This window comes from Spinacia oleracea, chromosome 4 (assembly GCF_020520425.1).
Source record: "Spinacia oleracea cultivar Varoflay chromosome 4, BTI_SOV_V1, whole genome shotgun sequence".
Classification (NCBI taxonomy): Eukaryota; Viridiplantae; Streptophyta; class Magnoliopsida; order Caryophyllales; family Amaranthaceae; genus Spinacia; species Spinacia oleracea.
This window is the reverse complement of record NC_079490.1, coordinates 159,991,630-160,012,870: the sequence shown is the minus strand read 5'-3', so window position 1 is coordinate 160,012,870 and position 21,241 is coordinate 159,991,630. Positions and strand designations below refer to the sequence as shown.

At 38.3% G+C, this 21,241-nt stretch overlaps 3 protein-coding genes across 3 annotated transcripts; 1 reads left to right on the top strand and 2 right to left on the bottom strand.

Annotated features, from left to right (window-relative positions):
• Positions 1-704: 704 nt before the first annotated feature.
• LOC110800558 (uncharacterized) lies at positions 705-3,809 on the bottom strand. Its single transcript, XM_022005873.1, has one exon. The coding sequence runs from the start codon at positions 3,807-3,809 to the stop codon at positions 705-707; it is 3,105 nt and encodes a 1,034-aa protein (XP_021861565.1).
• A 2,276-nt stretch (positions 3,810-6,085) lies between these two features.
• Positions 6,086-11,700, top strand: LOC110800554 (sodium/hydrogen exchanger 4). The gene is made up of 14 exons (XM_022005870.2): positions 6,086-6,457; positions 7,138-7,256; positions 7,350-7,447; positions 7,541-7,600; positions 7,689-7,735; positions 7,833-8,021; positions 8,108-8,154; positions 8,250-8,316; positions 8,526-8,626; positions 8,720-8,821; positions 9,170-9,323; positions 9,439-9,501; positions 10,901-10,984; positions 11,072-11,700. The coding sequence occupies exons 1-14, from the start codon at positions 6,275-6,277 to the stop codon at positions 11,333-11,335; spliced, it is 1,578 nt and encodes a 525-aa protein (XP_021861562.1). The 5' UTR covers positions 6,086-6,274; the 3' UTR covers positions 11,336-11,700.
• A 119-nt stretch (positions 11,701-11,819) lies between these two features.
• LOC110800552 (protein app1) lies at positions 11,820-20,467 on the bottom strand. The gene is made up of 6 exons (XM_022005866.2): positions 19,790-20,467; positions 18,229-18,340; positions 17,969-18,140; positions 17,552-17,886; positions 14,149-14,280; positions 11,820-12,166 (listed from the first exon to the last, which is right to left on the bottom strand). Exons 1-5 carry the CDS (start codon positions 20,293-20,295, stop codon positions 14,164-14,166), a joined length of 1,242 nt encoding a protein of 413 aa, XP_021861558.1. The 5' UTR covers positions 20,296-20,467; the 3' UTR covers positions 11,820-12,166; positions 14,149-14,163.
• Positions 20,468-21,241: the final 774 nt, after the last annotated feature.

Genomic DNA, 21,241 nt, shown 5'->3' with positions numbered 1-21,241 from the left:
CTAGCTCGTCTTTAGGCAACGAGATAAGGTCAAGAGGGACATATGGATTTAGCCCGTACACGACTTCGAAAGGTGACCGACCCGTAGCATAAGTAGGCGACCTGTTGTATGCGAATTCGGCATGAGCAAGCTTAATATCTCAATCCTTTTGTGTCTTACTCACCAACCCGCGCAATAAGGTACCTAGAGTCCGATTAGTTACCTCGGTTTGTCCATCCGTTTGCGGATGATGCGAAGTGCTAAACAGAAGCTTAGTATCCACCTTTCTCCACAAGGTATTCCAGAAATAGCTCAAGAATTTCGAATCACGGTCGGAGACGATGGTCTTGGGAATACCATGCAAACGAACTATTTCCTTGTAATACAAGTCCGCAACATTACAAGCATCGTCGGTCTTGTGACACGAAATGAAGTGTGCCATTTTCGAAAACCGATCCACGACCACCATAATAGCATCCTTACCCCTTTGAGTACGAGGCAAGGCAACTATGAAGTCCATAGAGACGTCTTCCCAAGGCCTCTCAGGAACTGGTAATGGAGAATATGGTCCCGGTTTGAAGGTACTCTTGGTCACTTTGCAGGTCACGCATGCGGCTACAATCTTTGTCACGTCCCCGAACATTTTCGGCCAAAAGAAATGTTCTCTTAACACTTCCATGGTCTTAGCAATACCGAAATGGCCAGCCAAGCCACCCCCATGAGCTTCACGTACCAACAATCCGAATTGGGTGTCTTGGAACACAAAGACGGTTTCCTTTAAAAAGGAATCCATCTTGAATGATGAACTCTCCCGTAACTCCAACCAAGCCTTTGCTAAATAACTCCCCAAAATACTCATCATTTTCATAATGAGCTTTCAACATTTCAAACCCAAGTAACCGGGTATTAAGCATGGAAATTAAAGAATACCGCCGCGATAATGCGTCAGCCACGATATTAGTCTTACCATCCTTGTACTTAGCAGAAAAATGAAAAGCCTGTAAGAATTCTCCCCACTTGGCATGCCGAGGACTCAAATTTTGCTGCCCGTTGATGTATTTCAAAGACTCGTAATCGGAATGTAAAACAAAATGATTCGGACGTAAGTAATGACTCCAATACATGAGTGCTCTAACAATGGCGTAAAACTCCTTGTCATAGGTACAATACTTCAAACGCGCACCCCCCAACTTCTCCGAAAAGAAAGTCATCGGTCGATTTCCTTGCCTCAAAACAGCCCCGATACCGACCCCGCTAGCGTCACATTCAACCTCAAACGGTTGTGAAAAATCGGGTAAGGCTAACACGGGTGCCTGACATAACTTCTCCTTTAATAAATCAAATGAAGCTTGGGCAGCCTTTCCCCACATAAACGCCCCCTTTTTAAGGCATTCCGTCATTGGACTTGCAATAGTACTAAAGTCTCGAATAAACCGGCGGTAAAAAGAAGCAAGACCCAAAAAAGACCTTACCTCCGTGACCGAACTAGGCGATGGCCAGGTTCGTATTGCATCGACCTTGGACTGGTCGACCTCCACCCCTTTTTCCGACACCACGTAGCCCAAGAACAACACTTTTTCTACCAAGAAAGAACATTTCTCGCGTTTCCCATATAGCTTCTGCTCCCTCAGCTTTTCGCAAACCATTCTAAGATGCTCAAGGTGTGCCTCTAAATTCCGACTATAAACTAGAATATCGTCGAGATAGACGACCACAAATTTGCCCAAAAAGGCCTTCAATACTTCATTCATTAGACGCATAAACGTACTCGGGGCATTAGTGAGACCAAAAGGCATGACGGTCCACTCATACAACCCGTACTTAGTCTTGAAAGCGGTTTTCCACTCGTCCCCTTCACGCATACGGATTTGATGATACCCGCTACGTAAATAGATCTTAGAAAATATTTTAGAGCCATGGAGCTCGTCAAGCAAGTCATCTAGTCGAGGAATTGGGAACCGATATTTTATCGTGATATTGTTGATCGCCCTTGAATCGACGCACATTCGCCACGACCCATCCTTTTTTGGTACGAGTAAGACCGAAACCGCACAAGGACTCATACTCTCCCGAACATACCCATGCTCTATCAGTTCATTAATCTGTTTTTGAAGCTCTTTAGACTCCTCTGGGTTACATTTATAACCAGCCTTGTTGGGTAATGATGCCCCGGGAACAAGGTCAATTTGATGTTCGCTCCCCCTAATAGGCGGCAAACCCGGTGGTAAAGAGTCGGGAAAGACATCCGCGAATTCCCGTAGCAACTCATTGATTGGACTGTCAGTCGGCAGTCCCCGGTCCAACGCCGATTCCTCCTTGGCTAAGAGGAGATAAATACACTCTCCTCGATCAATAGCTCGTTCAATATCCCTCTCCTTAATCATCATAGTTGCCTTCTTCTTCTTAGTGCTCATAGACCGAATAGCCTGAGACGACATGGGTTTTAATACAATTCTCTTACCCTTGTCCCTCAACACGTACTCATTGCTTCTTCCTCGATGTACAACATCACGATCAAACTGCCATGGCCTCCCTAAGAAAACGTGACAGGCATCCATAGGGATTACGTCACAAAGCACCTCATCGGTATAAGAGCCCATCGACAAGCCTACTCGAGCCTGCCTAGTCACCTTCACACTATTTCCATCGTTCAGCCAATGAAGCGCATAAGGTTTAGGATGCGCGACAGTGGACAAACCCAACTTGGAAACCATCCCTTCCGAAGCCACATTAGTACAACTCCCACCGTCTATAATCACGCTACACCACTTGTTATTGACTTGGCACTTGGTGAGGAACAATTGTTCCCGTTGATCCGAATCAACAGACTCGGTCTGAACTTGTAAAGAACGGAGAACCAACAGGGTATCATACACAGGGGCCTCATAATCCTCCTCCTCCTCCTCGTCTTTCTCACGTACATCAAAATTAAACACACCTCCCAATCGCTCCTCTTCCTCGGCCAACTCCTCAAGACACTCCCTAGCCTCCCGTAATGTAACTACCCTCTTGTTAGGGCACGCACTTTGAAAATGCCCGATCCCCTGGCACTTGAAACACCGTACCCTCGACAAACAGGTCTCCTTTCCCGACTCGGAGTTTTTGGGCGTGGCTTTGTTCGGGCTGTTTAAGTTTGGGGTAAAGGTGGTTTTAGGAGGGGTAACAGATTTGGGATTTGTATTTGGGCTGCTGTGGTCCCTACCCGAAAACCCTGATTTGTACTTACTCTGGGCCTCGATTTTGACGCATAAATTACACAAACCATCAAAATCCGAATACGGGTATAACTCGACAGAATTGGCAATGCTACGGTTTAAACCACGAAGAAAACGTGACATTTTTTGTTCCTCATTCTCCTCCAATTCCCCCATTAGGATTAACTTTTCAAACTCGTCTATGTACTCGGCAACGCTTAATTTTTCTTGAACCAAATCCGCGATTTTACGATAGACATTCAGTTTATGAGTAGCCGGTACATACCTTTTTCTCAACTTGCGTTTTAATGACTCCCACGATGTCAATTTCTCCTTTCCGGCGCGGGACCGCTTGGCCTTCAAACCTTCGTACCACAGTGAAGCACTTTTGCTTAATCTCAAAAGAGCGTACTTGCATCTCTTCTCGTCACTAAGGTCCTTAAAATCGAACAAGCGATCGATTCTCCTTTCCCAATCTAGGTAATCTTCCGGGTTGGTACCACCAACGAATTCCGGAAGTTCTGAAACCTTGAATTCATCCGACTTCGATCTAGGGCCAGTACGACTGCCTGTTGGGAGGTTGCGAAGTAACTCTCGCAGATTTTCGAGTAACATGTCATCGTCAAATTCTGCCATTCTTTTTCTTTTTCTTTTTCTTTTTTTTTTGGACAGAAATATTTTGGGCGAGACTGAATGTCTAGGATCGTCTTGATAAATGGAAATCAAGAGCCGAAGCTCTGATACCACTAATGATGCGAATTAAAAAATGCGGAAGCGATATTTGACGAATTAGACCTATAATTCATCAATGGCGAACGAACTCAAGACCTATTGAGACCGAACGAAATAATACTCAAAAGACCTGTTTTGAATATTAACAATATCTGTTTGCTAACAAGCAAGTTTTTTGTTTTGATTATGATTACTGAATGAGGAAAAGACTACAGTCGTCAAGACTATAAATAGCCTTAAGAGGACAACCGTTACAGCCAGCTAAAAGACTCCAAAGCCAAAAATCAAGACCATTAACTCTAGCAATTTAAGGCCTACTAAAAGCAGTAATAAAACATCAACATGAATGACGATAAACAAACCACTAAATAGGGTAATGATCACCCTTTATTGACCAATAAATGTGGAGCTCAAATGCTTCGTAGAAGCCTTGCATTTCAGACGATTCCAAGGCATGAGACCAAGCTTACGAACCACGCATTCGAACTCGACAACCCTTCTGCCAACAAGAGATTATGTTCCAACGAGCCATGAGTAACCTCAACCGTCTCAATACTCTCGCTACAAATGAAGACACAACAACAAAAACAGACCTTTTTAACTAAGCTTTCATGGCAGGCGGGTGGCCATTTTGGTCTTTAATTTGCTTAATTGCTTCTCTTGTAGAATACCAACGGTTCTTCCCTCAAAACAAAATACAAAAGATAGAATTTGTGGGTCGAAGTAGCCTGATGGGTCCGGGTCCGGGTCCTTTTAGGCGTTGGAATGTGCCGAAACGAGGGCACAGTACGGCGAAACACGAAAAAGCAACAAATTGCAATGAGATACTCCCTCTGTATTTATTTAAGGGATACACTTGCCTTTTCCGGCCGTATTTATTTAAGAGATACACTTGTCATTTTTAGTAACTTATCAACCCCACCATCTAGTTAAATAATACATCTAATTTACCCTATGACTCACCATCCTATTAAATAAATAATTTCATAAACCCACCCCACCTCCCACCCCTCAAAATGACATGGTCCCCACTTGTTTAATTATTAAAATATCTAACCAACCCCACTTGCTTTATTATTTTATTTCATTCAATTATTCTTCTTAATACACGTGCCCGGCCAAGTGTATCTCTTAAATAAATACGGAGGGAGTAATAATCTTTTATAAATAGAGGGAATACATGCTTAGAGATGACCTGAAGATCGGATCAGATACAACTCATCTTGGATATAATTTGATATGGGTTATGTAGAACCGATCTACCATGACTCGTGATATGACCCACCTATCCTGGATATATATTTATTTTAATGAGTTGTGTTGTGCTTCGGTTTGGGTACTTTCGATTTCGGATGAAAATCGGTTCGGGTTAATTTAGTTCAGGATGATTTGGGTATCTGGTCACTTCAGATTAAATCAATTTCGGATAGGTTTTGGTTCGGGTAAATTTGGTTTTCGGGTTTATTTTGGATCGTTATTTCGAGTCAAAACCTAATGGGTCGGATAATTCGGAACGAGTCAGTTTTGCCAGGTCTAATCGTGCGTCAAATTTATCCAAACAACCCATTTTCGACTAAAGAAGGTTGTAGGTCGGGCCGACCCGATAGGAAAACGTACGGCCCAACACGATGGAAAAGTCATGGGCCTTAATTTTTTAGAAAACACACCACAAGGTACGACACGACTTGGTCGGGCACGACAAAGCACACTAAATGTAGTCAAATTAAGCTTAAGCACAACGGCCTGGCCCAATACAAGAGCTCATGGGCTTGTGCCCTATTTCAGAGTGCGCTTTACGTAGATCGGACACGTTTAGACCCACAACCATATTTAATTTCGACCCAACCCATCTGACCTGACACGATCTACCTAACCCAGCTCAAAAACCACAACTCATCGAACTCACTCAACACACGAACCCAGCCCACCAAAACAGAAACTTGACCCATCATCATCGACCATTCGACCAGGCGGGTGCACGACATTACGAACGACACTACCCGGCAGTCCGGCACAATGGGCACGTGAGTCGAGTGAGGTCATGACTCATGAGTCATGCCTAGGGACTGGGGTGCGCATTTTAAAACTATGGCAAACTAGGCGGGATTAGTGGCCCATGAAAAAGAAGACAATAAACACCTCCACAAAATCCACGTAATGCAAAATCACAGAGTCCAAAGTCCAGATGTCAACCAACTGCTCGAGTTTCGCACTTCCCCATCCTGCTGAATCAATGCTTACACCAGAACAGAACAGAGAACAGAACAGAACAAACCCTTTCTTCTCTGATTACATCTATCTATATCTTCAAATCTTTTATAGAAAAATAAAGAAAAACTCTTGAAATTAAATCTGGAAATAGTAGAAAAATGGTGTTAGATTTGGGTGTATTATGGGAAAAAGGAGTGGCAATAGCAAATATGGGCGAAAGTGGGCATGCCCAGGTGGTGCCAATTTCAGTTTTTGTTGCAGTTCTATGTTTGTGTTTGGTCATTGGTCATTTGCTTGAAGAAAATCGTTGGGTTAATGAATCCATCACTGCCATCCTCATTGTAATTACTCCTTAAAGAATCTGCTACAATTTTGGTTTATTTTTGCACATCATATTTGTTGTTTGATTCTTCACCCTAAATCATTTTGGGACTAAGGCTTTGTTGTTGTTGTTGTTTGATTGCTAGGAATAAAGTTTGAGTTTTTCTCCTAGAAAGTTTGGTTCTTTTGTTTGATTCTTAACATTTTTGCATGTAAGGAAAAGAATGCACATTTGAACAAATATCATGTTTTAGACATATATGAGTACTATGTTCAAGATTTTATTGATTGATATGAGCACACAAGATGTTAGAGACTGAAATTTGATCTTCAGTATTTTTTTTGCTTTTTTTTTGAGGGAAATCTTCTGTTTTGTTTTAAATGAATTGCATTATTGGCATTAGTCAGTGTGGAAACAAGTCCCAATTCTGAGTACAATGAACTAATTCAGTCCAATTCTTCAGAATTCATTTGGCATGTTTTACTGATAAGTTTTTGCCTTGAATGTTATCAGACAGTTGAATGAAATGAGATTTCAGAAGTTACTTCTTTAATCCGGACAAAAGTTAACGATTACTTTAAGAATTGTAATTTGATAAAGAAAAACATTTAGTAAAATAAAAGGAGCTAATTGAGTCCAATTCTTCAGAATTCATTTGGCATATTTTTCAAGTACTGATAAGTTTTTGCCTCCATTTAGGGATGCTTAACTGGAACAATTATACTACTGATAAGCAAGGGGAAAAACTCTCACATATTACGGTTTGATGAAGAACTATTCTTCATCTATCTCCTTCCACCTATCATCTTCAATGCAGGGTAATGATTCATTCAGTCACCCTGTAGCTTTGCTACCTTCTCTATTATATATGAAGGTGACTGCTTTATTGATATTGTTTGTACTGGTCTCAGGTTTCAGGTCAAGAAGAAACAATTTTTCCAAAACTTCTTGACAATTATGCTCTTTGGAGTTATTGGTGTATTTATCTCAACAACCATCATTTCTCTAGGTAACAAGTTTGCTTCATTTTTTTATTTTTTTTATTTTGCCTGAAAATGAATTCTAAACAAGTCATTCCTGCATATGCTTTCCTGTCTGTTAGGTAGCTGGTGGCTGCTTCCTAAAGTTGGATTTGCCGGGCTAACAGCACGAGACTACCTTGGCAAGCTTTCTGTTCCGTTTTGTTCCTTTCATGTTAATTTGTTTTTCAGTTATGGTAAATTATTTTCTGTTTCATTTCTAAAATTCAGCTATTGGAACTATTTTCTCGTCTACTGACACCGTGTGCACACTTCAGGTCAGTAGTACATTGATCAGTTTAATTAGCCGTTCTAATGTAAAGATGTAAATATTCATACACATGATCCATTCTAATAAGTTATCTTTACATGAAGGTTCTTAATCAAGATGAGACTCCTTTACTGTACAGCTTAGTATTTGGGGAAGGGGTAGTAAATGATGCGACATCAGTTGTTCTCTTCAACGCGATTCAGAAGATAAATGTAAAAAGGGTTGGTGACTGGACACATGTACTTGGAAGTTTTCTCTATCTTTTCTTCGCGAGCACTGCACTGGGAATCACTGTAAGTTTAACTTCAGAAACCACCTGAAGAAAATGTTTTACTGAAAAATTATACTTGGTATATCTTAATTTTTTTTATTCATGCAGACAGGGCTTCTGACTGCATATGCTCTTAAAGCATTGTATTTCGGTAGGTACGTAAGTGATCTGAGCTTATATAAACCATTCCTCGCCATAATTTAAGTTTATTGGAATACTGTATTTATATGCTACTCTTCTTTCTTGATAGACATTCCACGGATCGTGAAATTGCCCTAATGACTTTGATGGCATATTTGTCCTACACATTGGCAGAGGTGAGTGTATTACTTCAGCTCGAAAGTGTCCAATATGTTGGTTTTATCATTAGAATATGCATGATTCTCAGATTCTGTTACAATTACTCATGGCTTGATGAGTATTTCAATTTTATTACTTAACCTTTTTGTGAGTTTGTGACTAGGGTGAATGGCAAAATATTGTCATATTGATCTTATGGACTGGTGTTTTGTTTTTGGTTCTGCAGCTAGCAGAGTTGAGTGGAATCCTGACTGTATTCTTCTGTGGTATCGTCATGTCACATTATGCATGGTATAATATTACAGAAAAATCAAGAATTACCACAAGGTAGATTTAACAAATTTCTCCCGAATATTGTAGCCAATAAAGATTATGCTATAAATAACTGAAGCTAAAGAAAATTTACTCAAAATTTTGCAGGCACATATTTGCAACCATGTCATTCATTTCCGAGACTTTCATTTTCCTTTACGTGGGTACAGATGTTTTCGATATGCAGAAATGGAAAATGACCAAACTGAGGTATGACTGACTATTCCTTTATTTTCTCGTTCTAGCTTGTTTGTATCATACGGAGTATACAGCTACATGACCGAATTACCATATTTTATTGTACAATCACCGCCTTTCTAAGTTTACTAATGGGATTAATACATTAATTCTATACAATTGATTTTAGGAACGATAAATCACCACAGGAATCGAACCTGTTAGCCTAATCTCAGGGCAATTTTTTTATATGGGTAATTATTGAATTTTCATGAATAATAAGATGTGTAGCTAGCTTTTGAATACTTGTTAATCCAATCCCAAGGATCAACTAGTAGCTCCTACAACTGAATAACATCATTTCCTTAATGCTACGTGTAGCTTTCGGACATTGGTGGCCATATACGCAACCATCATCTTTCTCATATTAATCGCTCGTGCTGCTTTTGTGTTCCCTCTGTCTATTTTGTCAAATCTCATGAACCGAGAAAAAGAGATAACCGGAAAAAGATCATCCATTACATTTAAAAAGCAGGTAAGCTTCTTCCTAAGTAATTATGTACTCTTTCCGTCCCAAAAGTTTCTACTTTCTAAGTAGTTTTACACAAAGAAATTATGTTCAGGCTTTACTACCTCTCCTCTCTGAATAGGTAATCGTATGGTGGGCTGGACTTATGAGAGGAGCAGTCTCAATTGCACTGGCATTTAAACAGGTTCGTATTTATCCTATGATCATTCATATCTATCAATACCGAAGAAAGAACTTAATACCGAATATGTTTGGCATTTTAACAAAAATTTAATCCGCATGCCGAATTGCTAATATTCCATGCATGATAGATATACTACTACCATGTAATATTTCCCTCAAAAAAAAAAAAACATATTACTACTACCATGTACCCTTCTTCTGTTGTTTCTTTGGTAAATGACTGACTAGTCTCACTTCCTTTCTTAAGTCTCGCTTCCGTACATCTGAAAATTTCGAAACATGGTTGAACGAAAATATGGAATAAAATAAAAATACATCTATTTCTCATTGGTCGTTAATTATTATGCTGAGAAAAGGTTTAAATGTTTCTCTTTACTGCTAAGTTCTATTGTAATAGATGAACATGTTCTGGAAAACAGGGATGTTAAAGAAAATAAATAGTGCGGAGTATAAATGACAAACGACTATATTATAATGCATGGCACAGGAGTCCGGATCCTCTGGAGTTTTAATAAAACTCTACAGGTAGAGTTTTATCTAAACAATACATTTTAAAATCAATGGCTCATATTGATTAGAAAAAATAGGGGAATTTTTGGAAAGATACTCCCTCCATGCCTAAATGATGTATCCATTTGGAAAAGGGTGGTGTTTTTAAGAAAATTGGAATCTTAATTTGTATTGGTATAAGTGTAATGATTGGGTGTAAGAAAAATGATTGTATGTAAGAGATTATAATAAATAAATAAATAAAATAATAAAGAAATATGGTAAGAGAGAGGAGTGATAATGATGGGTAATAAAGGAGGTGAGAGAGTGGGTATATGGGGAAGGGAAAAGAATTAAATAATAGGGGTGAGGAAATTTAGGTGGGGAATCTTTAAGTATTTTGGTAATTAGATAGAAATGTAAGTGTATTTTAGGATAAAATGTATGTCCAAAAATAGAAACGGATACAACAAAAAGAAACGCTTAAAATGGAAACGGATACAACAAAAAGAAATGGAGGGAGTAATATTTAAACCATTGATTTTTCATTCAATGGTTGATATGCTCAAACTCTATCTTGAAGAGTTATTTTAGAACTCTAGAGGATCCAAAACCATGGCACAGGGTTGTTAACTAATCAATTTATTATATTAATTTAGAAATGCATGCCAAAATCACGCATCAATCAGTGTAATTAATGTTTATTATGGAGTATAAGTTAATGTTTCCATTTTTAGTTTTTTAGTATCATTTTCCTAAAACAATACAGATAATAATATTCGGGCTTGTTTGGTCTTTTTGCTGGTTTTTTGGGTACCTGAAATTCCTTGTCCACTATGGGTACCTGGAATTGGTTTTAATTGTTGTCTGATATATTTTCCTAATTAGTGTAAACTTTTTTATGTATGAAGTTTACATACTCTGGTGTAACAATGGATACAATCAACGCTACAATGGTTACCACCACAGTGATTGTTGTACTCTTCACCACACTGGTAAGTCAAATATTTGATTGACTTGTACTACAATTTGAGTTCAACAATCGGGAATTTACTTTGAATAATAATATGGTGTTAATGCAGGTGTTTGGGTTTCTAACGAAGCCGTTAATACTTTACCTAGTTCCACATGCTCCAAGTCGGGAAGCCAAGTCTCCGAAAGAAGATCTAACTCTACCAATGCTTTCAATGGATGAATCTACAGCTACAAATCTGAGTCGGGCTAAGGACAGTTTAACAATGCTGCTAGAAAGACCCATTCACACTATACATTCCTACTGGAGAAAGTTCGATGATGCTTACATGAGACCCTTTTTTGGCGGACCAACTAACCATCACCGCAGGTGAGAGCAAATGGTTGCTAACCAACAGTTAGGTCGTCAAGATTCTGATTGAGCAATCACAGATTCACAATTAAGATAGTCCTCTAAGAAAAACACATCTTCTTTTCTTTAGTTATCAGTGAACGTAAATTACAGGTAAGGTGGCAGATTTTTCCTGGTACACTTCTCCCCTTTAGGTTGTCCGTTGTAGGGGACGATTGCCAGTGTGATATCATATCAGGTAGGCTATGGACAAACTGTAAGCCATAGGAACTATGGTTAACCTGATTTGGTCCCTTGTACTTGGTGGCTGGAACAGTTGATCAATTTTGATGTATAATAATAATAATTTCATCAGGCTAATTATTTCTCAACCTTGAACGATATTTTGTATTTCATCAGGCTAATTATTTCTCAACCTTGAACGATATTTTGTATTTCATCAGGTTAAGTAAGATGAATTAGAGTATCAACTTTTATTAAAACAAAAATTTGGAACTAATAAAGGCTAGCATTAATAAATAAAATGTTCATTAGACAAGCAGGTAAGAACTAGGATCTTTTACAAAGCCAAGCAGGTAAGAACTAGGATCTTTTACAAAGCTTTGTGAAGTGGTAATATCTATATGAGTTGTGCCTACTGGTTAGAAAACTCCATAGTCAGAGTGCATCTCTACAAAATAACAAATAAACAGAAGATTCTGAATCACAATCCTATTCTGTGGCTTTACTTACTTACTTACCTACATCAATACCTAATTACAGTCATCTCTCTACTCATAACTTACAATACTATCCAGAAGATCGCTCAGCCTACTATAACCATGTCAGTTAGACTGCCATTACATCAAACCACCTGCAAGCAACAGCAGCATTAGTTGATTATGTAAACAAGAATGATAAAACAGGCTGGAAAAGGTATAACCGTAAGGCACACAAAGCACCTAACTATAAATAAGGCCTCGGAAAACTACAAAAACTATAACAGCTAATATGAATCTTTGCTAAATCCTGTTTTATTTGCATGTTATAGTTTTTGTAGTCCCAAAATGCTTTGGGGTCGGCTAACATGAATCGTCGTAGGAGATCGTCATTGTCTCCAATCAAACCAGAAAGGAGCGGGAAGTTAAAAGAATAAACAAGAGAGAGAAAGTGGAAATAATGAAAGTAAGATCATATGTCAAGCATTTCATTCTTGCATATGTGACACTGCAAATGGTAAAATCATATGTCAAGCATTTCATTCTTGCATGGAACTAGAGCCTTTCAGCGTAAAGCTTTAACAATATCCCGTTACTTATCAGTGTCAGAGACACTGGATAAGTTGACATGGGCATCAGTATTGAATCTAACATTTCAATTTTTTTCATACAAGACAATCTTTTTGAGCCAGACATTGCTAGAAGAGAAAGCAGAGAAGTTCACAAACGTGCTAGAGATAAATATTTTTAACAAGAATTAGCAGAGTAGTGAAACAAATACGTGCATAAACATGCCCAGACATATTAAAGTGAAAACCCATGCATGTCTTTTATATTTCGGATTTAGTTTCATAATTCGTTGCACTACCCACATGGCCCCATGTTCAGTTATTAGGATATAGTCCCTTGCATCCAAAATTATGAAACAGTGTATCAACGACTCGGATATGTATCTGTAACTAATAATCTACATGGAAGACAAATAGCTATGTGAATCAGGTCTAGAAAACAGAAAAAAAAAATGGGGTACATAAAAGTTCCTTAAAATATTTTAAGACCACCACAAAGTTGGGAAGCATCAAACGATGCGAACATCATGTGTTAAAAGATACATGCATGATGCATAGGTGCTCATGTAATACCAATGGTTGTTCCCAGTTAAAAGAAAAAACTAGTGTCTAGTCACGTAAAGAATTTTAAAGGACATCAATCATGTCCTACGTTTAGCAAGAGGCACACATGCGATTGGAGACAAAGCCACAATACAAAAATTTCCCGTTTGAATCAGTCCTCACAGAATGAGCTACAAGAAATAAATACAAATGGCAAAGGCGCAAATCTCAGCAATGAAAATAATAGTCGTTTCATACGTGGAATAATTTGCACTAAATTACATATTAGAACCAGTATTTGCACTAATCCTTTGGTATGAAAATTATGGATAAACGGTATGTATATCCATGATTTTCATACCAAAGGATCGTTATACCTTATCAATAAAACAACACTACGAAACATTAAAAAAGAAACCCTAGAAAAACTTTATGGGCCAAAGCGACAGTGTTATACTTTCTAAAACAGCAGGCTTAAAGTAGCCACAGAATAAATATGGAGAACATACACACACACTCTCTATGGTATGGTACAACCGTACAACACTGCTACAATTCACAAATACTGGTCGAAACTATCAAATTGACATGCCACAAATTACTTAGTATCCACCTTGGTACTCAAGAAAGCCAAAAACAATTCAACCGAGGTTCTGAAAAACATGCTTTGAAGTTTCTTTTTAAAAAAAAATACAAAGCAAGCAGATGTTCTATATAGTTCATCTCAGATAAACTTACATGCAATCAAAAGAAATAAATGAGACTTGTTGATCAAACAGGTTATTATCTAGCAATCATGGAAATACTAAATTGTTAGCTCCCTGAAAAGGCAGGTGATATCTAAATAAAAAAGAAATAACTTGTTTTGAAGATTATTATAAACATGATATTTAGCCTGATCCAGAAACATAAAAGTCATCATTAGTTTCATAATCAGACAGCACTCCAAGTGGCAAATAAATATCCGCCTGCTGTATGTTTTAACTTGAAAGAAATATCCAACATAATAAACCATTGATACTAACCAGTTTACATCACGCTCACTGGAAAAGATGACTACGAGCCAAAGCTTCACGAATCCCAGGAGCAGGGATGCTCTGACATCCGAATAGTTCTTGAAGCTTCGTATCACATATGACCATTGAATTCAAAGGATCCTGAAAATATTATAAAATCATAGCAGACAATGAGTACATCCAAATATCCTCTTATCTCCAAACTCTAAAAAACGTCGAACATACAAATTAATCTAGATCAATCTAAATCCAAGCAATGAAGAAGAAAACGCTTTAACCAAGTGAGGATGTGAAGAAGTCGCAGAGAAGAAATATTAAATACGGGCCTTGGCCGTGCCCGTCATCAAGAAAAAGAGTCCACTTAACAAGTCCAAATGAGGTTCCACCTTAAAACCATATGGCAACAAGAGGAGCAGCTCATTAGCTTTGTTAAGTGAGTAACTCTTTCTTCTTTTATCAATGTGGGACACTCACATGTGTTGTTAGGGAAGGCTTGCTTCAACATGAAATAAGGCATGAAATCATCATCTGTTACTGTTGTGTACTAATAATCAAGTCCTATGCCATAGGAAATGGGGTACCTCAGGTGCACAACAATCCAGAAATGTGGAGTTAGGGTTCTAGGAAGGGTGTTAGAAGAACTGAATCCATCTCTCCCTACTATCACTACTGCACTACATGCTAATTCATGCTAGTCATCCTCAACAATAAAATCATCCAGGAGTTATTTTCAGAAAACAAATAGACAAAAAATAAGTCGAAATACCCCAAAGGTTACTAGCAGAGGCGCACTCTACGAGGAACAAAGTGCAAGCTCTACAACAATACATGGAAGGCCATTGCCTCGATGCAGAAAACATTTACTAAAACCATATTCAGAAACTAACAAATAAAATCTTGTTGACCTATATAAGCAAAATACAACTACTCCAACAACGAGAAACAAACAGACAGAGAACAAGATTTGGGCATTTTCCCAAGATTACTAGCAGAGGCGCCTTATGACGCTCAATACATGCTTTACAACCATACATGGAATGCCATTGCCTCTATGCAAAAAATCGAGGCCAAAATCATAGTCACAGCCACCAATCTAGATGATTTGTCTGTTAATTAGATTTTAGTCTATCCGGACATCCCACAACACATAATCGCATATACAATTAACGAGAGCGTAACCTTTAGTCACTATCCTTGTTAAATATCGGTTTTAGTAAACCAAATGAATTGGCCAATTAGAGTCTTTCCTTTTTCTTCAAGCAACAAGAGAAGCCTAGTCGTCCTTTTAAAAAGCACAAGGACTCTATACTGTTCATGTCTTAACTGCAACCAATATTTCTTTGAATGGTCAAGCTGTGCTATTAAATTTCGTATTTGCATGATCACAAGCCAATCAGTAGTACCCAATATGGAAAAGACCACAATCCAAACCACCCTCAGCTACTCATACATATATAACCCCATTGTTCCTATTTCAACTTTAACTACCAACCAAACCCCACAGCCAAAGGATGTTTTAATCCCCTTGCTTAGAGGAATCAAAAATCCCCATTATTACCTTCTTAGAGAAATAGCAACCATCTCTCTCTCTGACCATCATCACTTTTAACCTTTTTCTCTGTTCATACTGAACCTCAACCCCCTTCCTCTTGATCCTCACTAAAAGATCATCTAAATTATCCTAACATGCACTCAAAATCCCTACGGTTACAATAAGTCCATGTTTTAAACTTGATTAGAAGTTTAGAACGCTGAACTACAGCCGGCTAGAAGAAACTGTCTTCGCTGCAGCATGGTCGGTAAGGGTTACCCAGAACATGACATCTCGCACCACAAATGTAGACCATTGCAGATTTACACTCCACTGCTGTCCTAAACACCGTTCCCCTCACAAATAGAGTTCATAATTGACAATTTGCTTCAGCAGTGTGAAATTCATGGCCTTAAGGATTAAGTAAGTCCCATAAGGCTAGATTTTACATGGTCATTTTCACTGTGGAAAGCGAACAGCCTCAGCAGTCAGCACCCTCACAGTCCTAGTGTCACCATGAATAGATTTCATGCATTGCAATCGGCCTAGAGTCCTAGACTGTGTAAGATCTGTGGCCATTTGGCCCAAATAAGTCCTGGGGTGAGATTATATGTGGTCATTTTCCATGTTGAAAGAGACCATTTTTTAGGCTATTACTTAGAACACGAAGGTTAATTCGGGCAAGGAAGAACAAAATCAACGAATACCTAGCAGAACATGAAAGCCTCTGTTTATCAGTGTCTATAGTTAGAAATCAGAACCTTATAGGCCCTTTGTAGGTGCAACAACTGACACTCCTGGTGCTCAAGGCTCTCTAAAGTGGGATTCGAAGATTTACACACTGTATGCACTTTTTGGTAGCTAATAAAACCGCCCTTTCTATATTTTTCTTTTTCATAAGAACAAATCATAAACAGGGAGAGTATACTATATAATCCAAAATTTGGATTGGCATCATACACCAATCAAAGAGATTCCAATATTCAACAAGTAACAACAGAATTTCACATAAAAGACTTGCCTACTCACCCAATTTGGAATTCAAATCACTTTAAAACATTTTTTACTCATCCTAAACTTAGTTTAAAAAAGTAGGCGCAAGGCTCACCTAGGCTCAGCCTTCGGCTCTCCAGGCTCACTGATGTCAACAAGGCGTGCGCCCTCATGCGCATTTGTGCGCCTTAGGTAAGGCGCAAGGCGCAACGCCTTGTATGCTTTCAGTCTTCAAGCGCAACAGGCTGACGTGGATCTTTAATTTTCTTCTTTTTTAATGACATACACACACCCCACATGACCTATCAACGGTCATATATCTCTACAACCTAAGCTTTTTGGGTAGTGGCAGTAGCATAATATAAGTTAATTTTCATATTTCCAGCTTGTAATCACCATGGAAAGGTTCTAATTTTGGCACTTCACCGACGGGATCACGCGATGCTTATGAACCGGCAAGAAAATATGGCACTCGAACAGTATTATGTTGTTTTGAGTATAAATCGTCTTAATTTTGTTCTATACTGAATTTTTAAGGTTTGTTAAGAAATTATGTGCGCCTCGTATCCAAAAGGCGCGTGTCTGAGCCTTGCGCCTAGGCTCCATGACCCTTGTGCGCCTTGTGCCTTTTTAAACTAAGATCCTAAACCATCGATAGGATCACCATGTAAGCTAAGAGCTACCAGAAAAACCACTTCATGTCAATAATCAATATCCCCCCCCCCCCCCCCACCACCACCACCAAACAGAACACAATGGATTCACTATGCAAGTGTAAAAAATTGCCAATACCTTTCAAGAATTTTACTGACCCAAGATATTAATAAAAAATCAATATCATATCAGGTCAAGGAAAGACAAAGGAAGTCTAAACAGATAGTCACCCACCTCCAAACCTTCTGCCTTAATGTACTCTTCAATGCGTGTATACACCTCAGTTTGAGGCATTTCCTTCTCACTTGTACCAAAGAATTTTGCCAGTGCTTCAGAAATCACAATAAGAGCCGGGGTAACAGGAGTAGCTGGAGGAGTAGGGTTAACAGGGGGTGGAGGAGTAGCAGGAGCAGCAGGAGTAGCAGGGGCAGCAGGAGTATCAGGGGCAGCAGGAGCGGCGGGGGCAGTCGGAGTGGCGGGGGCAGCAGGAGTGGCAGGGGCAGCAGCCTCAATGCTCAGAACTTCAGCTTCTTCCACCTTGGCTTTCTTGGATGGTTGTTCTGGAACCTCTGCAACCATCAAAATATAGACTCAAAAATACAACTTAGATAAGCACATACGATAAAGAGTCTGTAAATTTTGTATTCATACTAGTGGGATCAAGAGCAATAATATGTTTTGACAGCAGCTTGTTCATCTGAAACATGTCTGTACAGTCGACTTCAAATACCAGTCGTAGCTCATCATTGCAAATTATTTTTCTTTTATTACTTGGATCTTGAAGATTGTTCTTCCTTATATAGGCCCATAACTGCTTCACAATCTGCACCAGATACAAACACTGAATTACCAAAGGGAAGAATATATAGATAGACAGGATAAAGAAGAAAGTATGAACAAAGGTACTAAACCTCTGTTCTTGGCAAGGCTGGTTGGCCAACAATAGCCTGAAGCTGAGGTGTAACACCACAGAGTTTATTCAGACCTCCTGGGCCTCCCCTTCGTTTTGGTCGACTTTGGGTACTGCAAAAGAGGTGAAAACAACGAAGGTTAGTTCAAATCCCAGCACGTGAGAAAAAACAGGTGAACTTCTAACTTTAATGAATAAGCAAAACATAAAATTGGTGAACAGCATAAAAAGGACAAATTGACATCTTGGTCACCAGAACCGCATTCATGCCAAGTAAGAGTATTAAATTGCGAGTTCCCTAAAAGAAAACAAAGGGAAACAACTTACAAAATTCTCTAGTTACTGATTTAAACATCAAACAATATCTATGCCAATAATCATCACGTACAAGAAAAGCAATACATTAGCTACTCTATTTTTCTTAAATCACGGGAGTAAGTGACTGGCTATTAGTAGATGGTTCACTTCACAGACAACCTTGTACAGTGACATTTTGCTCAGCAATGTCTAATAATACCACACTATGTTTTCTTCCTCACATTCATATTCCCTATGTATTCTATCTACCTTTTGTAATCTACACAAACACCCCAACTAGCCAAATTGAGGGTCACCTTGACACTTGGACTTAGGCCTAACTGCTTTGAAAGAACAACTAGTTTTTAGGCCCGGGCAATGCCCCCAGGTTACTACATTAATAACATTAACATTTACTTATATATATTTTTTGTAATGTGTAATAGCTTAGTGGTAAAAGCTTTATTGGTTAAATTCAAGGTCAAGAGTTCAAACCTTATACAACCATGTTTGATATTTTCTTTTATGTAGATGAAGACCACATGGAGTGAACGACCCATAAACAGAGCGCTACGTGTCCCGTATACTTTCTTGTAAACGCCTTTTAATATATGGTACAGATACTTTATTATTCAAAACATTTCAAAACATTTAGACTTCTACACACTCCACACTAATTAATACCCCGTGAAGCTTCACCGATTGCCGAGACTCTAATTCCACATGCGCAAGCCAAACAACTTAACAAAAGCCTCAAGTCCCCAACACCTAAGTCCTTCCTTTTTATAGTTTCTTGCCATGCATTCAAACTCTTCCCTCCTACAAACCACCAATGAAACAGTAATAACCCTTCAGAACAACTATCATACCCAATTACAGTGTTCAAGATCAAACCTTTACTAGAGATTCAATATCACAACATGACAGAATGTTCTCAATCCCCCCCCCCCCCCTCCCTCTTTCAGCAAAAAAAAACTCCATGTACCACACAAAAGGCAATATATAATACTGCAAGACTCGTAAAAAAATAAATCAAACTTACTTAACAATCAATTATCCAGATTACAAGGGCAGAAAACAGCAACTTTACAGCAAAATATGAGATATTACCCTAAAGATCACAAACATTTCAGCTATTTCCTCACTCTCCAAGCATATAAAGAGTGACTCAAATTTCAAAAACCCAAATTATCACCAAAATGGAAAAACGCCCAAAAACCAGCATTAAAAAGAGAGAATAATAAATTAATTAACAAAATACAAACCTCTCCTTGGCAGTTGGTGAAGATAGAGACTCAGCTATAACAGTCCCACTCCCAGGCTGAGCAAAACTGATCTCAGTGGGCCCCCTCGGAAAGTAAGAGTGAGCTGAAGGAGGAGGAGGGTGATGAAAAATCCTATGCTGAGGATGAACAACATTCACATGATGCTGCTGTTGATGCTGTTGTTGATGCTGCTGATGATGATGAACAACATTAGGGTTAGGGTTAGGGTTAGGGTTAGGATTTAAGTTCAGATTCTGCGTATGTGGCCGAGAAATGACCGCCGGTGAAACAGCCACCGATACAGGCAGTGGTTGCGGCTGCTGCGGAGTAGGAGTACTGAAGAGAAGAGTGACGTGAGCACGAATGAAATCGACTTTGTCAGAGAGATCAAACCCTAATTTTGATTGCAAACGAAGAATGACTTCATTTAGGGAATTGAAGGAATTAGGGTTTGTTTCACGAAACAAAGCTTCTAACCCCTCTGCTATTTCTTGGTCCGACGCCATTTTTAAAAAATAAAATTAAAAATAAAATAAAATTTAATTATAATTTTTCTCTCTCTTTAACAGAAAAAAAACGGACAGTATCCACTCACAACAACTTCTTCTACTTTCTCTCCCTAGAAGTCGCTCTCTTTCTCTCTCTTCTGTTTCTATTTCTTTCTTCTCTGTGAGAGAGGAAGAGAGAGAGAAGAGCACTTTATTGGATTTTTGTTCTACAAAATGACAAAACTGCCCCTTATTGTGAAGACATTCTCTGAGATTTTGGAGCAAAAAAGTCCAACCCACCACTACGAGTTTTGACATATTATTATGTCATTATCCACTTTTAATTTATTTTTTAAAATATGGATTATGATTTTGGATAATGATATGTGCAGGATGTAAATAAGAATTTAATGTATTTTTTAAATTGAACTAATTTACGAATGTATGACAAAATTATGCGTTGATCGGTGTATTTAATATTTAATGTAAGTTATTGTTTCCATTTTAGTTTTTCATATGTAATTCTTAGGGCTGCGTATATTGAGTATTATATTCTTGCGATTTTTTATAGATTAAATTTCCTATATATGAGACCGTCATACGCATAAGATCATTGATGTCGTTATTAAAAATAGAACTTACAATGACAAAGTATAACTATTCGACTTGAAAATATAACTATTTGATTTATTATAATTAATGAACTTAAGTATTTGATCTTCTGTAAGAAGTTGATCTTATACCAAAAACCGCCATATATAAATTTTGGTTTTTTTTATAAGTTGTTGGTTACCTATAAGATCAAGTAAACATTCGTAGTTTACGATACTTTTGAGTACTCATAATAAATTATTGTTCGAAAATGATAAAGGTCGCAATTTGTGACCTTTAAGTCGTGTCACAATGAGTACTCATTTGTTTCTTATACACGTTTAGCACACTTACGTTATGTTTTGTTCAACTT